Raw genomic sequence first — 12,896 nt, 5'->3', positions numbered from 1 at the left:
CGTTATTTCCTCGTTGGCTTACGAGGTATTTACGACGATTTCTGCCTACGTGGAATTTACGACAATTTCTTATACGGGGTCTTTACGACGATTTCTGCCTACGTGGAATTTACGACGATTTCTTATACGTGGTCTTTACGACGATTTGTGCTTACGTGGAATTAACGAGTATTATGTTTAAATCCCTAAAATCCGAAACCTCCAAACCCCAAACCCCAAACCCCAAACCTGAAACCCCAAACCTCAAACCCCGAAACCTCTAAACCCCAAACCCGAAACCTGAAACCCCAAACCCCATATTCCAAACCCCAAACTCCATATTCCTTATTTTCATATATTCCAAAATCCATCTTTATTTTAAATTTCGTCGTTATTTCCTCGTTGGCTTACGTGGAATTAACGAGTGTTATGTTTAAATCTCTAGAATCCGAAACCCCAAACCCCATATTCCTTATTTTCTACTTCATATATTCCAAACCCCATCTTTATTTCTATTCCAAACCACAATTCCCACATTTGCTTATTCATAAAACAAACTCCCACATTACCTTATTCATAAAACAAACCCCACGTTATCTTATCCATAAAACAAACTCCCTCATCTTATTCATAAAACAAATACATCAATCAGATACATCGACATTCTCGTCATCACTAGAAACCTCATCATTTTCATTAAACTCGTCTTCAACAGCTTCGTTTGTGGCATCATCGGTAAGATCTTCGTACTCGTGATTATGCGGATCAATGAGAAGGATGTCATCAATTTCTTGTTCAGGTTCCTCGACTTCATTTATCTGTTCTTCTTGCAATGGTGGTTCTTCTCCACTGATGATTCGTCCTCGAGGTGTAACTTTGATCACTGCTAACCAATTTATACTTGAATCTCTCATCCGAGGGTATGGAAGGAAGCTAACTTGGTGGATTCAAAATTTCCTCGCTAAATACACGTAAACTATTTCCTCGTAAATAACATGCAAAGTTTACGTCGTATTTACGAGGAAATTTTTTTTCCTCGTAAAATACTCGTTAAATTACATCCACTTTACGACGAAACACTTTTGTCGTTACGTTACGAGGAAATAACGATAACTTTAGTTTTCCACGTAAGTTCCTCGTAAAATTGACGTAAATTTACGAGGATTGTTTTTCCTCGTTAAATTTCCTCGCTAAGTATGTGTTTTCTCGTAGTGTTGACTTTAGAATTAATTAACAATGTTTTCGCTAACTTGCCAATTTAGCACACCGTCAACAAATTTAACAGAAATATATAGACCCCTGGATTTGAACCCAGGTTGCTTGGTCAAATGACAAGTTATTTTACCACTGGGCTACTGGCACTTTCAATGTACTTACTAACATGTTTACTTTTATTTGGTATATATTAAATATAAATTTTTTTAAAAAAATTTAATAAGATCTTTAAAATTCCAAAAAAAATTAAAAAAATAAAGAAGATTTTTATAAAATTAATTTAGAGCATAAAAATTAAAAATAAAATTTTATTTTTCTTTTTAAAAAATAAAAACTCTTCCAAAATTTTCTAAAAACTTAAAAAAATCTTTAAAATTCCAAAAAATTGAAAAAGTAAAGAATTTGTTTATAAAATTAATTTTGAAATTAAAATAGAATTTTTTTATAAAATTAATTTTGAAATTAAAATAGAAAATAAAATTTTATTTTTTCTTTTCAAGAAAACACGAACTTTTCACGAATTGAAAAGAAAAAATAAAATTTTATTTTCTATTTTAATTTCAAAATTAATTTTAACAAGCTCATAATCATAAGTTCGATACCCCAAATTTCTTATAAAATTAATTTTGAAAATAAAATAGAAATTTTTTATAAAATTAATTTTGAAATTAAAATAGAAAATAAAATTTTATTTTTTCTTTTAAAAAAAACATGAACTTTTCACGAATTGAAAAGAAAAAAATAAAATCTTATTTTCTATTTTAATTTCAAAATTAATTTTATAAAAAATTTCTTTATTTTTTCAATTTTTTGGAATTTTAAAGATCTTTTTAAGTTTTTAGAAAATTTTAGAAGAGTTTTTATTTTTTAAAAAGAAAAAAAATTTTATTTTTAATTTTAATTTCTAAATTAATTTTATAAAAATCTTCTTTATTTTTTTAATTTTTTTTTGGAATTTTAAAGATCTTATTAAGTTTTTAGAGAATTTTTTATATTTAATATGTATCAAATAAAAGTAAACATGTTAGTACGTATTTTGAAAGTGACAGTAGCCCAGTGGTAAAATACCTTTTCATTTGACCAACCAAGCTGGGTTCGAATCCAGGGGTCTACATATTTTTAATTTCAAATCATGTAAAACGACGTCGTTTCACTTAACGCCAACAATAAACGACGTCAAATATTTCTGTTAAATTTGTTGACGGCGTGCTAAATTGGCAAGTCAGCGAAAACATTGTTAATTAATTCTAAAGTCAATGAAAGTTTGGTGTTTTTTTTGTCAGCCCAAAAGTTTATGTTTATTTTGGCAATTCGTGCAAAGTTGAGGTTTTTTTTGGCCGAATTCTCATATTAAAATAGATCCATCTTCTTTTTTTGAACACAAAATAATTTCATCTACAAAAATCCAAAACCGAGTTGTGTAGAGAAAACTTTTCTGTTGATGATGTGTAGAGAAGAAGTAAACATTTAGTTTTTGTACATGTTCAGTGAATGTTGCGTTTGGATTACATAAGAATGCTTCAAGGTAAGAGAATCACACAAGCCTACTCAATTGAATTCCAACATTTGTATGCCTTTTTTATCCTTCAAAATTGAAGTTGGTTACTTCTTTGATTACAGCGTGCTTCTTGTTATCCCCCACTCGTCCTGAGGCTCTGCTAAAAAACAATTATGTGTGTGTAGAGATGGCAATGTTGGACTTGGACCGTGGGCCTGGCCCGCAAAGGTTTGTAGTGGGGCGGGATTGGACCTTGTATTTGTAGGCCCGCAAATTTGCGGGACTCGCAGGACGGGTTGCTAAGGGATTGGTTTTCAGCGGGTTGGGCCAAAGCGGGTTTTGCGGGACGTCCCACTGGATCCGAAACAATTATTCACTTCGTCTCTTTAACTGATGAAAGGCAAAAGAAACAGGAAAAAATGGAGATTCAAGAGCCGATAACTCCTCCAGACATCTCTTATTCTTTGATCCATCACAACAACTCATTTCCTTCTTTCCATTCGCTTCATGCATCTTATTCATCTTTTCATTTGATCAAGGTATTGTCTTCTTCTCCCCTTCATCTTCTTTCTCATCTTTTGAGTTACGATTCATGAACAAGTGGTCTTTTGAGTTTAGATCAAACATCTGTGTACTCACCTAAGAAAAGAAATAAGATTTGTGGGTTTTTTTTGCTCTTTACTGTCGATATAATGCTTAGGGAAAGAACATGGATTCTCGGCTAGAATGACATTGAGAGTAGTACTGTAGAAAGTGGAGATTCGTCAAGGGTTTAAAGAGTTATGTAGTGCATGGTCTTGTAAGAGTTAGAGCTATGATTGAAGCTAACGTGCGTGGGAAACTTGTAATCGTTTGGGACACTGGACACATAATTTAAAAACTTGTAATTGTTGAAAGAGGTAGAAACTTAGAGCTATAATTCCTTGACCTCTCCCTTGGCTATGTGAAAACTAAACCACATAATTCAAAAACGCACTAAATGTAGAATACACTTATCAAAGTCAGATGAGGGTTATAGACTTATTGCCAATTCAAAAACGCACTAGATGTAGAATACACTTTATCGAAGACAATTATACCTTGCCATCACCACTGATTGCCACAATATCAATGGCATAGACTTCATTCTCTTGAAACTCAGCACTGATCGTGTTTGTATGCAGTTTGGTCTTGAAGGAAGCAGTAGCAGACAGCTTAAGATAAGACGTCCCGCGGGCCGACCCGCGAAGACTTACTAATATTGGGTTTGGTCAGCCTTTCTGAGGACTGCAGCCCGCGCGGAACAGGCCCACCGTGAGCCGCTTGAAGATGAACCCGCTGCGGTTTGGGACGGGACGGGAAAGCCCAATTGCCATCTCCATGTGTGTGTGGTTAAACCATTGACGTATCAGTTAAAAACTAACATAACCACTTTGGTCATGACTCATTGGATCCAAATACCTTCCAGAAAGCAAATGTACAGTAGCTGTTTTACATATTATTAAATAATTAAAATAGTCCGTTTTACATAACAAAATTGAACACTTCTCAGAGATTTTGTTTCATAGCATTGATGATTCCCCAACCAAGCTCTAAATCTGCAACAGACCAGTTGCAACACAAGAACTTAACTTCACTACAGCTACTACTTATCCCTCTTCTATGCACACACTCCTCTTTCAGACACAAAGAACCCTTGAAAGATCCAACCTGCAAACAGGTCTCAGATTCATGGATCTCATCAGCACAAGACACTGTCTCCGAGATCTTTTCCGACAACTGTTTGATCAGACCAACATCATCTGATTCTCCCTTAACTTTGACAGGACAACAATAAGCCAAAGAGACCACATGGTCTTTCTCATGTAACACCTCAGAGACTTCATCTTGGTGAACAATCTTTGCCTTTTTGCTCTTCTCTATTACCAAAACCCCATCTGCGGTTCTCTGGTCCGTAACACGGAGCTGAGTAGAGGAGTTTGAGAATCTGAAGTTTGGGTTAGAGCAGATTTTAAGAAACATATCAGAAGCGTTTGCTTTTACAAAAGTGGTCGAAGCGACTGAAACCGTTTCGCCATTGGCAGGGACGAAACAGGGGATGTCAAGCTCTGAGGTTATCTTGTCCTTGAGAGACATCATGCTGGGTTTTTCTCCGTGCACGAGTACAATGTTCTTTGGGGAAAGAAACTTTGTGAGATCCATTATTCCTTTTGCATCTGTGTGAGGACTGAAAGCCACTTGATGTATCTGATAAAAAATAACATCAAGACTTTTAATTTGTGGTCTACTGTTTGAATAAGATTTAGGAAGAAAGAGCAGACAAACCTTGCAACGGACATCAACCTTGGTGCCATTGTAGAGATCAACCGTTGTTGGTTTACCAGACATCAGTTTGTGACCAACAGTACCAGCCACAGAGTAACTGTAGGGAAGAAATGAGATACAAGTGTGCCTTAGATGCTAAGAAAATAACATGAAATGCTAAGAAAGGGGAACAGTTTAGGTTAAATACCCGGGCAGGGCAACGAGATTTAGCGGTGAAGGAGCCCAATGCTTGAACACTTCTAGTGAGAATCCGGCACAGAGCATACCGGGTGTGGCAAAGAGAACACATGGCCCAGGAGCATGTATAAGAGATCGATCGAAATCTTTAACTGCAGAGTATGAAGGTATCAGTTACAAAGCGAGCAAAGACAAAGCACTGAGGTATTTTATAAGAACTATGAAAGAACAACTAGATTCCAAAGTTTTGATAGTCTAAATTCTTTTTATCAATGCGTTTTTCAACGTTCCAGGTTAATCAGCATACCATTCTTAAAATCAAATGGGTTATGCGTAACATGCTTTTCTTTGACGTTCTGGCTTGTCCAGCTTATGAGCATTTTGTAATACATGTTTGCTTGGATGGTCAAACCTGAAAAAACACACAAGTTCAACAATTCTCAGAAGATGGATAAATCTGCAGACTTGATTTCACATCAGGAATGGTGGTGATTTGACAGACCTGACGAGAAGTAAATTGGAACCTTTATATTCATGCGTTCCCAGTAATCATCGAGCAGCATGCATAGTTCCTGAACAAGGAAACGCAGGCCCTTTTAGTTCTAAGAAAGGGATAAAGCTATCACAGAGCGCCATTACTGTAAGAAGACATACCTGAGCCCTTCCAAGAGCAAATGAAGGAATCAGAGCTTTCCCTCCGCCAGCAACACATTTATGAACCTGGAAGATTTTTATCTCAGATATCAGACAATTAACAAAACGAAAGACGAAGCCTCCTAAATGGGTACTTTAGTACATTGATGAAGGAACAAGACAACAATGATATCATCAAGCAGACTTACAGCTTGAAGAAACTCTCTCTCCCTGGGATATTTTGAGCCGCGAGTGGTAGTTGCATATGTAGACCTAAAACAACAGTTAAAAAAAAAAAATCAAATACAGTTTTATGAAAGGGAAGGCTCGTAATCACACCACTGAACAAGATTGAAATAGTTTTCCATACTCTGATATGAGAAGATCCAACTGGAGCCTGTCGATTTTCGCTGCTCCAAGATGTCTATCTGTAGTCATATTGTAATCTCCGGTGTACACAATCGCCGCATCTCCCACCTTTGCATACACCATCACTGCTCCAAGTACCTAATGACAACAATCACAAGAGAAACTCTAAGAAACACAGAATAAGAAACTTAAAGTCCAAAGTAGCTCTGGACATGAGTTTCTTACATGCCCTGCATAATAGGCACGGATTTGAAGGTCTTCATCAACTTGAATCGTCTGCTTCAAGTCCAATGGAATTACTAACAAAAATGCAAAAAAAAAAAAGGAAGCCAAGTTATAGACACTGCAAGCAAGTCACACATTCACCAAGATAAAGATCGAATCCAATGATCAAGCACCTTTGTTCATGCAACTAGCGATATGGGCCGAAGTGAAAAGCTCCTCCTCGCCTCTTCTATCCACCATAATCCTCCTATAGTCCTCAAGCATCAACGGAGACAAAGCCTTCGTGGGATACTACAAAAGAGACAAACAAGTAAAAAAAAACAACAACTCGCTCAGACATTTCATCGAACACCTTGAGTACAATAAAAACTCACCGACATGTAAACAGGACCATTGTACCCACAGACCTCCGTGAAGTAAGGAAGCGCTCCAACATGATCCATATGACTATTATAAACTCACAATTAGAACCCACACGATTTCATTCATAGAAATAAAGGAGACAACTTTAAGGAGGGGTTTAGAGATGAATGAATACAAGTGAGTGATGATGACACAGGAGATGGTGCTATCGAAATCACCGGAATTGGAGAGGATAGAGAAATCTGGGTATCGGTTGTGATCGTCGCAGCCCATGTGCATCCCACAATCGAACATTATCTTTTTGCCATTGATCGTTACTACTACACAGCTCTTTCCTATCTCCTGCCCAGCACCTGAAAACACTCGCATGGAGGATAGTGTTGATACTCTTATTACCCAATCGTGAAACTTTGAAGAAGGGAAGAAAAGAAAGTGTTGTTACCGAGTACGAGGCAATCGATCGCCATTCCAGATGTTACAGACGGAAAAATAAAATAAAATTAAAATATTGGGGATGAAACAAGTTAGTTAGGTTGAGCAGATGCGAATGGCGGCAAACGGGCAAAGTGTTTTTTTTTTTTTTTTAAATGCTTTATACCTTATAAATGGGCTTGTATTAGTTGAAAGCCCACCAATAGCAATTAGGCCTGAGATCTGAATATAAAAGTTAGAATTTGTACCCAACCGCCCACGCCTAGTTTAAGGCCCATTATCTTTTAAAATATAAAACGACATTGATTCATGTCATTTCGGTTACGAGGAAGAAGAGAGAACTCGTTACTCATCCATAAATCGTGAGACACTTTGTAGTTAACCGGATCATCGTTCCTCCTTCTCCTCGCTTCGCCGGCCGTCGAGATCTAGCTGTTTCTCTCTTCATCGGTCTGTAATCCCATCCTCTCTCCGATCTTCCAAATCCTATCAATTTCCCATTCTCCGAGTTCTTTGGTTTAATGAGTTTTCTTCTTAGCGCAGTGACGAAATGGCTGCTCGTATCTGGATCTTCTCCGTAGCTGTAGCTCTATTCTTATCGTTTTCGTCCGCTCAGGATCTCCAGATCGTAAATGCCGAGCGAAGGGTATCTATCTATCTCTCTTCCGTAACATAACTCATAAAATCTCTCTGCTTTCCTTAACGTATCCGTTTCTACTTCTTGCGCAACCTCAAGTTGATGAAGCTTCTGTTGAGCGTTACCGATTCTCCGATCTATTTAGTACGATTGGTTTGTAGAAGTACTGTGCGATTCGTTTATTAATTTTAGGCATCAGATTTGAAGTACGTTGATAGATAGATAATGCGACTCTTTCCGTGTAGAATTTCATCAGTTGTGCGTGTAATTTCCCCTTTGTGTTGGTGTTTTTGTTTGCAGATCGATTTAAGCTCACATATCGTGAAGGCCTTCTTGACCCTTAAGGTATCTCTCTTCGAAGCTTATTCCTTTCTTGATAATAATACACTAAAAGGTTGGAACTTTAGCTCTGGAAATTGTAACCCTTTTCTGGATTTGTTTGTTTCTTATCTGAATTCTTTATTTAGGTGGAAAATATTGGGAAAGATCCTGCGGCAGATATGCTTCTTGCTTTCCCACCTACCCAGATCAAGCATTTGTCTATGGTCCAAGCCATGGCAATTACAGGCAAGAAGAAGAAGAAAACCTACTTGCCTCTAGATGTCAAACCAACCGAACAACCTGACGCACCAAACGACACCGGATACTTCCTTGTTTCCTTTGCCACCCCCTTAACCCTGGGCGAAACCGTTACACTCGAGGTGCTATACATACTGACTCATTCCCTGGAGCCTTTCCCATCAGAGATAGCCCAGTCAGAATCTCAGCTGGTTTACTACCGGGACAGTGCAGTGATACTCTCACCTTATCATATTAAGCAACAGACGACTTTTTTCAAGACTCCTAGTGCTAGAGTAGAGTCTTTCACTAGCGTCGACCCTGCTAACCGAGCTGGAAAAGAGATCAAATATGGACCGTATGAGGATCGTGCTTCGTACTCCTACGCACCTGTGATCGTTCACTTTGAGAATAACAGTCCGTTTGCTGTTGTTGAGGAGCTTGTGCGTGAGATTGAGATTTCGCACTGGGGTAGCCTTCAGATAACGGAGAATTACAGGTTGACTCATGGGGGAGCTCGTCATAAGGGTGTCTTCTCAAGGTATGTAATGGGCCTAATGGCTTGTTGTATTCATACGTAAGACATTCTCCTGAATTGGGTTTCTGACGTTTTGAGTTTTGGACAGGGTTGACTATCAATCTAGACGTTCCATCAGTGGTTCATCCTCATTCAATGCGCTCCTTGCAGTACTTCCTCCCAAAGTTAACTCTGTTTACTACAGGGATGACATTGGAAACATCTCAACTTCACATTTGCGTACTGGCTTTAAGAAGGTATGGTTTGGTTATCCTCGATGTTTTTAAAACCGGACAATTATTTGGATCATTGTTCAATATGGTTTGACCGGGTCGAACATGGTTCAATAACTTGGTTCAGTATATTTTTAATATATAAATTTATAATTAATATAGTATTAGTAAATATAATACATAATTAAAATATAGATAAATATCAAATATAAACTATTTTTTTGTTCATATGGTTGGTTTACTGATTTTTTGATAGTTTTAATGGTTTTTATCTATGGTTTTCTGCAAAAAAAAACCTCAAATGTTTTTTTTTTTTTGCATTTTAACCCACTAAATCAAAAACTCACAAGTCAATCCACCAAGTGTCAGTCAAACCGCAATATTAAATCATTCGTGTATTGATAACGTGACAACCATTTACTTTTTAAATGAAATCAAAACTACATCATTTTTATACTAAGCGTTAACTTAAATGATTAAATCCTAAGAGATTTGAACCTTGCACCACGAAACAAGTTAACAAGCTACATAACCATTACGCCAATCGGACATATTCGTTTATCGAATAAAAGAAAACATATATATATTCTACATTCCATTTAACATCACCTTTTTCATTTTAATGTCGTTTTCAACCAAAAACTTTGCTAAACACCCATAATGGACATAAAATTTTCTAGGAACGAGTTCTCATACGTTAACTTTCTAATCACTCTCCTTCAATCTGATATTGCATAATCCTCTCCATAGTGAGATTCCCAATTTTCAGCTTTTGATACTCCTCTTTCGCACCATGTTTAGTATAAATAATCACTTCTTCTCGACCACCGTTATCCTCATACCCACATGAAATAACCACACTAGTAGCAAAGGGCTCCCATTAGGGCTACAACTCCCAGTGACAAAATTAATTCCAGCTTGTGTCTGTCCATGCAAACCTATAATGCACCACTCAATCATGTAAAAGAAAATATCTCTAACTTGCACACCAGTAATTGAATCCTCGATGCGTTTGTCACGATTCAGCCTCAAGGAACATTCATCGTCGACGACCCAACTTTACTACTATCCGGCTTTTCTCTTGTATTTTTCTGAATATCAAGAAGATCCTAAGAGAATCGTAGATCATCCTCGTCTTCCTCACAACTTCTCATAACTGTCTCTCTCCTTCAGGACTAAAATTAGTGATCCTCACAAGCTCCGAAGAGCATTCAAGCATCTGCTTTCGCTTAATGAGGGATGTTGAAGGGTCGTCGAGAGAGTAACTAACTGGAATCGGCTCTTCTTCCTCCAAAACCAGTACGATGGTGCTGGTTCGAGAATTGAGGACTGTGACGTAATCCGCCGTTTGAGGCGTTGTGTTGAGTGGGAAGTCCCTACGACATTTCTGGAACTCCTTGTACACATTAGGTTCGAGGGGAGGATAACCGGAGCTCGCTTGGACTTGGGTTTTGAAATTAAAGATAGAGTAGAGTGAAATTGGAGCTTGTGGGTCGAGATCAGTTCTGGCTCGGGCTTGCAAAAAAACACCACATTGATCCTCTTCAAGACATTGATCACGACCCACAAGCTCCAGTTTTGATCTCCTCTTCTATTTCAAAACCCTTGTCCAAGAGAGCTCTAATTATCCTCCCCTCGAACCTAAAGTATAGAGGGAGTTCGGCAATGCCGCATGGACTTCCCGCTCATCACAACGCCACGGTCCTCGATTCTCGAACCAACGCGATAGTACCGATTTTGGAGGAAAAAGAGCTGATTCCAGATAGTTACTCTCTCCACGACCCTTCACCGTCCTTTGTTAAGTGGATGCCTAAACGCTCTTCGGAGCTTGTGTTCATTGATCTTAGCCTTGAAGGAGGAAGACAATTCCGAGAAGTTGTGAGGAAGACAAGGATGTTCTACGATTCTCTTAGGATCTTCTTGATATTGAGAATACAAGAGAAAAGCTAGATAGTAGTAAACCTGGGTCGATGACGAATGAATGTTCCTTGTGGCTGAATCACGACAAATGCATTGTGTGTTCGATTCCTGGTGTGCAAGTTAGAGATATTTTCTTTTACAGGATTGAGTTGTGCATTATAGGTTTGCATGGACATACACAAGTTGGGAATGATTTTGTCATGAGAGTCGTAGTCCATTGCTACTAGTGTGGGTTTGAGGAGATGCGATTATTTATACATGACATCGTGGGAAAGACAAGCATCAGATGCTGAAAGGTGGGAATCTTGCTATGGAGAGGAGTATGGGATTGAAGTGAGAGGGATTAGAGGGTTAACGTATGAGAACTCGGTTTCTAGCAAAGTTTATGTCTATGATGGGCTGTTTAGCAAAGTTTTTGGTTGAAAATGACATTAAATTGAAAAAAGATGATGTTTTAATGGAAAGCAGAGTGTAGATACGTTTTCGTTTATGTCTGATTGGCATAATGGTTAGGTAGCTTGTTTCGTGGTTCAGATCCTTTAGGATTCAATTTTTTAGTTTAATGCTTAGTATCAAAACGACATAATTTTGATTTCTGTTAAAAAGTAAATGGTTGTCACGTCATCGATACACAGATGGTTTATTTTATGGATTGGCTTGTGGGTTAAATTGCAAACATTGAGAGAAAACCCTTTATCTGTTTTGAGATATAATCCGGCTACGTTCATGGTCGAACCAGTTATTAGACCCAACCGGGTTACGTGACTGGTTCATGGTCCAACCATGTGGTTTTAAAAACATTGGTTATCTTCTTCCCTTGATCCAACCATGTGTGTTACATCAAATTCAAATGGTGGTTAGCAGCGTATATCTCACACTTTCTACCTAAATGTTGGTCTTTGCAGTCAGAACTTGAATTTGAACCGCGATACCCGTTATTTGGAGGGTGGAGAGCAACATTTATCATCGGCTATCGAGTTCCATTGGAAGACTACCTCTTTGAAGCACCAGATGGCAGACGTTACTTGAACTTTACCTTTGGCTGCCCGCTCGTTGAAACTATAGTTAACAAGTTGACTATCAAAGTGGGTTTCTACCAATATTTATCATTTATCCAAGCTCTGTTGTTAGCAATCACTCGCTAACACAGGAAGATTCTGTCTCAGGTCGTGCTTCCTGAAGGATCAAAGGACCCTTCTGCTGTTTTGCCCTTCACAGTCAATCAAGACTTACAGGTCAGCCGCACAGATACATGAACTGCATTTGCAAACTATAAACATGTATCTAATATGGTTCTGTGTGTCAGGTCAAATACTCATACCTTGACATCGTGGGAAGAACCGTGGTTGTGTTGCAAAAGGATAATGTAGTTCCCACTCACAACGTACCCTTCCAGGTAAAGTTTACACTTTAACCTTAGCTTCTGTACTAGCCTAGATTACATCAATGATGATGAACAAACCAACTGATTAATGTTAATGTGATGGCTTTGGCAGGTGTATTATACGTTCAAACCAATATACATGCTTGCGGAACCGTTCATGCTTGTATCGGCTTTCTTCTTCGTCTTTGTGGCTTCTCTTGCGTATGTACACATCGATCTCAATATCGTCAAGAAATAGAAAATCTCAAAGAGAAGTTCATTTATATACTCCCAAAAGATGTAGACCGTTTATAATACTTTTTTGGTTAAAAACAAATAATTATGTAGTTGCTAACTTTCGTAGTTGTATCTTTGACGCTCTTTGTCCTAAAGACCTTTTGGAGATAGGATTGTTGTTGAGAGTTAATCAAGGACAATCAACTGCTAATGAGAGCTAAAATGCTCGGTCTTGA

General features: G+C 37.9%; 2 protein-coding genes across 4 annotated transcripts; one reads left to right on the top strand and one right to left on the bottom strand.

Annotated features, from left to right (window-relative positions):
• Window positions 1-4,115: 4,115 nt before the first annotated feature.
• LOC106432926 (cleavage and polyadenylation specificity factor subunit 3-II) lies at window positions 4,116-7,353 on the bottom strand. Of its 2 annotated transcripts, none has more exons than XM_013873770.3 (13): window positions 7,206-7,353; window positions 6,939-7,116; window positions 6,775-6,847; window positions 6,574-6,691; window positions 6,401-6,474; window positions 6,177-6,313; window positions 6,016-6,079; window positions 5,828-5,893; window positions 5,676-5,745; window positions 5,481-5,585; window positions 5,184-5,325; window positions 4,997-5,093; window positions 4,116-4,918 (listed from the first exon to the last, which is right to left on the bottom strand). In XM_013873770.3, the coding sequence occupies exons 1-13, from the start codon at window positions 7,228-7,230 to the stop codon at window positions 4,220-4,222; spliced, it is 1,848 nt and encodes a 615-aa protein (XP_013729224.2). In that variant the 5' UTR covers window positions 7,231-7,353; the 3' UTR covers window positions 4,116-4,219. The 2 variants fall into 2 exon arrangements, with proteins under 2 accessions (XP_013729224.2, XP_013729225.2); XM_013873771.3 differs by having other exon boundaries at window positions 6,808-6,847.
• A 140-nt stretch (window positions 7,354-7,493) lies between these two features.
• On the top strand, window positions 7,494-12,828 carry LOC106432943 (dolichyl-diphosphooligosaccharide--protein glycosyltransferase subunit 1B). 2 transcript variants are annotated; one of them, XM_013873790.3, is made up of 9 exons: window positions 7,494-7,645; window positions 7,739-7,841; window positions 8,133-8,177; window positions 8,300-8,931; window positions 9,017-9,164; window positions 11,966-12,145; window positions 12,227-12,295; window positions 12,367-12,456; window positions 12,557-12,828. In XM_013873790.3, the coding sequence occupies exons 2-9, from the start codon at window positions 7,746-7,748 to the stop codon at window positions 12,680-12,682; spliced, it is 1,386 nt and encodes a 461-aa protein (XP_013729244.1). In that variant the 5' UTR covers window positions 7,494-7,645; window positions 7,739-7,745; the 3' UTR covers window positions 12,683-12,828. The 2 variants fall into 2 exon arrangements, with proteins under 2 accessions (XP_013729244.1, XP_048604264.1); XM_048748307.1 differs by having other exon boundaries at window positions 7,524-7,645; window positions 7,734-7,841.
• The last annotated feature ends 68 nt before the right edge of the window (window positions 12,829-12,896 follow it).

This window comes from Brassica napus, chromosome C2 (assembly GCF_020379485.1).
Source record: "Brassica napus cultivar Da-Ae chromosome C2, Da-Ae, whole genome shotgun sequence".
In the NCBI taxonomy this organism is placed as follows: domain Eukaryota; kingdom Viridiplantae; phylum Streptophyta; class Magnoliopsida; order Brassicales; family Brassicaceae; genus Brassica; species Brassica napus.
This window is presented reverse-complemented; position numbering and strand designations above follow the sequence as displayed.

Bases quoted from the DNA above. Each gene is read 5' to 3' on its own strand.
- LOC106432926 (XM_013873770.3), bottom strand. From the start codon at position 7,230: ATGGCGATCGATTGCCTCGTACTCG. The intron at 6,475-6,573 runs GTGCTTGATCAT...CATTTTTGTTAG, and splicing joins CGCTAGTTGCATGAACAAAG to TAATTCCATTGGACTTGAAG. The intron at 5,894-6,015 runs GTAAGTCTGCTT...AAAATCTTCCAG, and splicing joins AGAGAGAGTTTCTTCAAGCT to GTTCATAAATGTGTTGCTGG.
- LOC106432943 (XM_013873790.3), top strand. From the start codon at position 7,746: ATGGCTGCTCGTATCTGGATCTTCTCCGTAGCTGTAGCTCTATTCTTA. The intron at 8,178-8,299 runs GTATCTCTCTTC...TTCTTTATTTAG, and splicing joins AGGCCTTCTTGACCCTTAAG to GTGGAAAATATTGGGAAAGA. The intron at 12,457-12,556 runs GTAAAGTTTACA...TGGCTTTGGCAG, and splicing joins CTCACAACGTACCCTTCCAG to GTGTATTATACGTTCAAACC.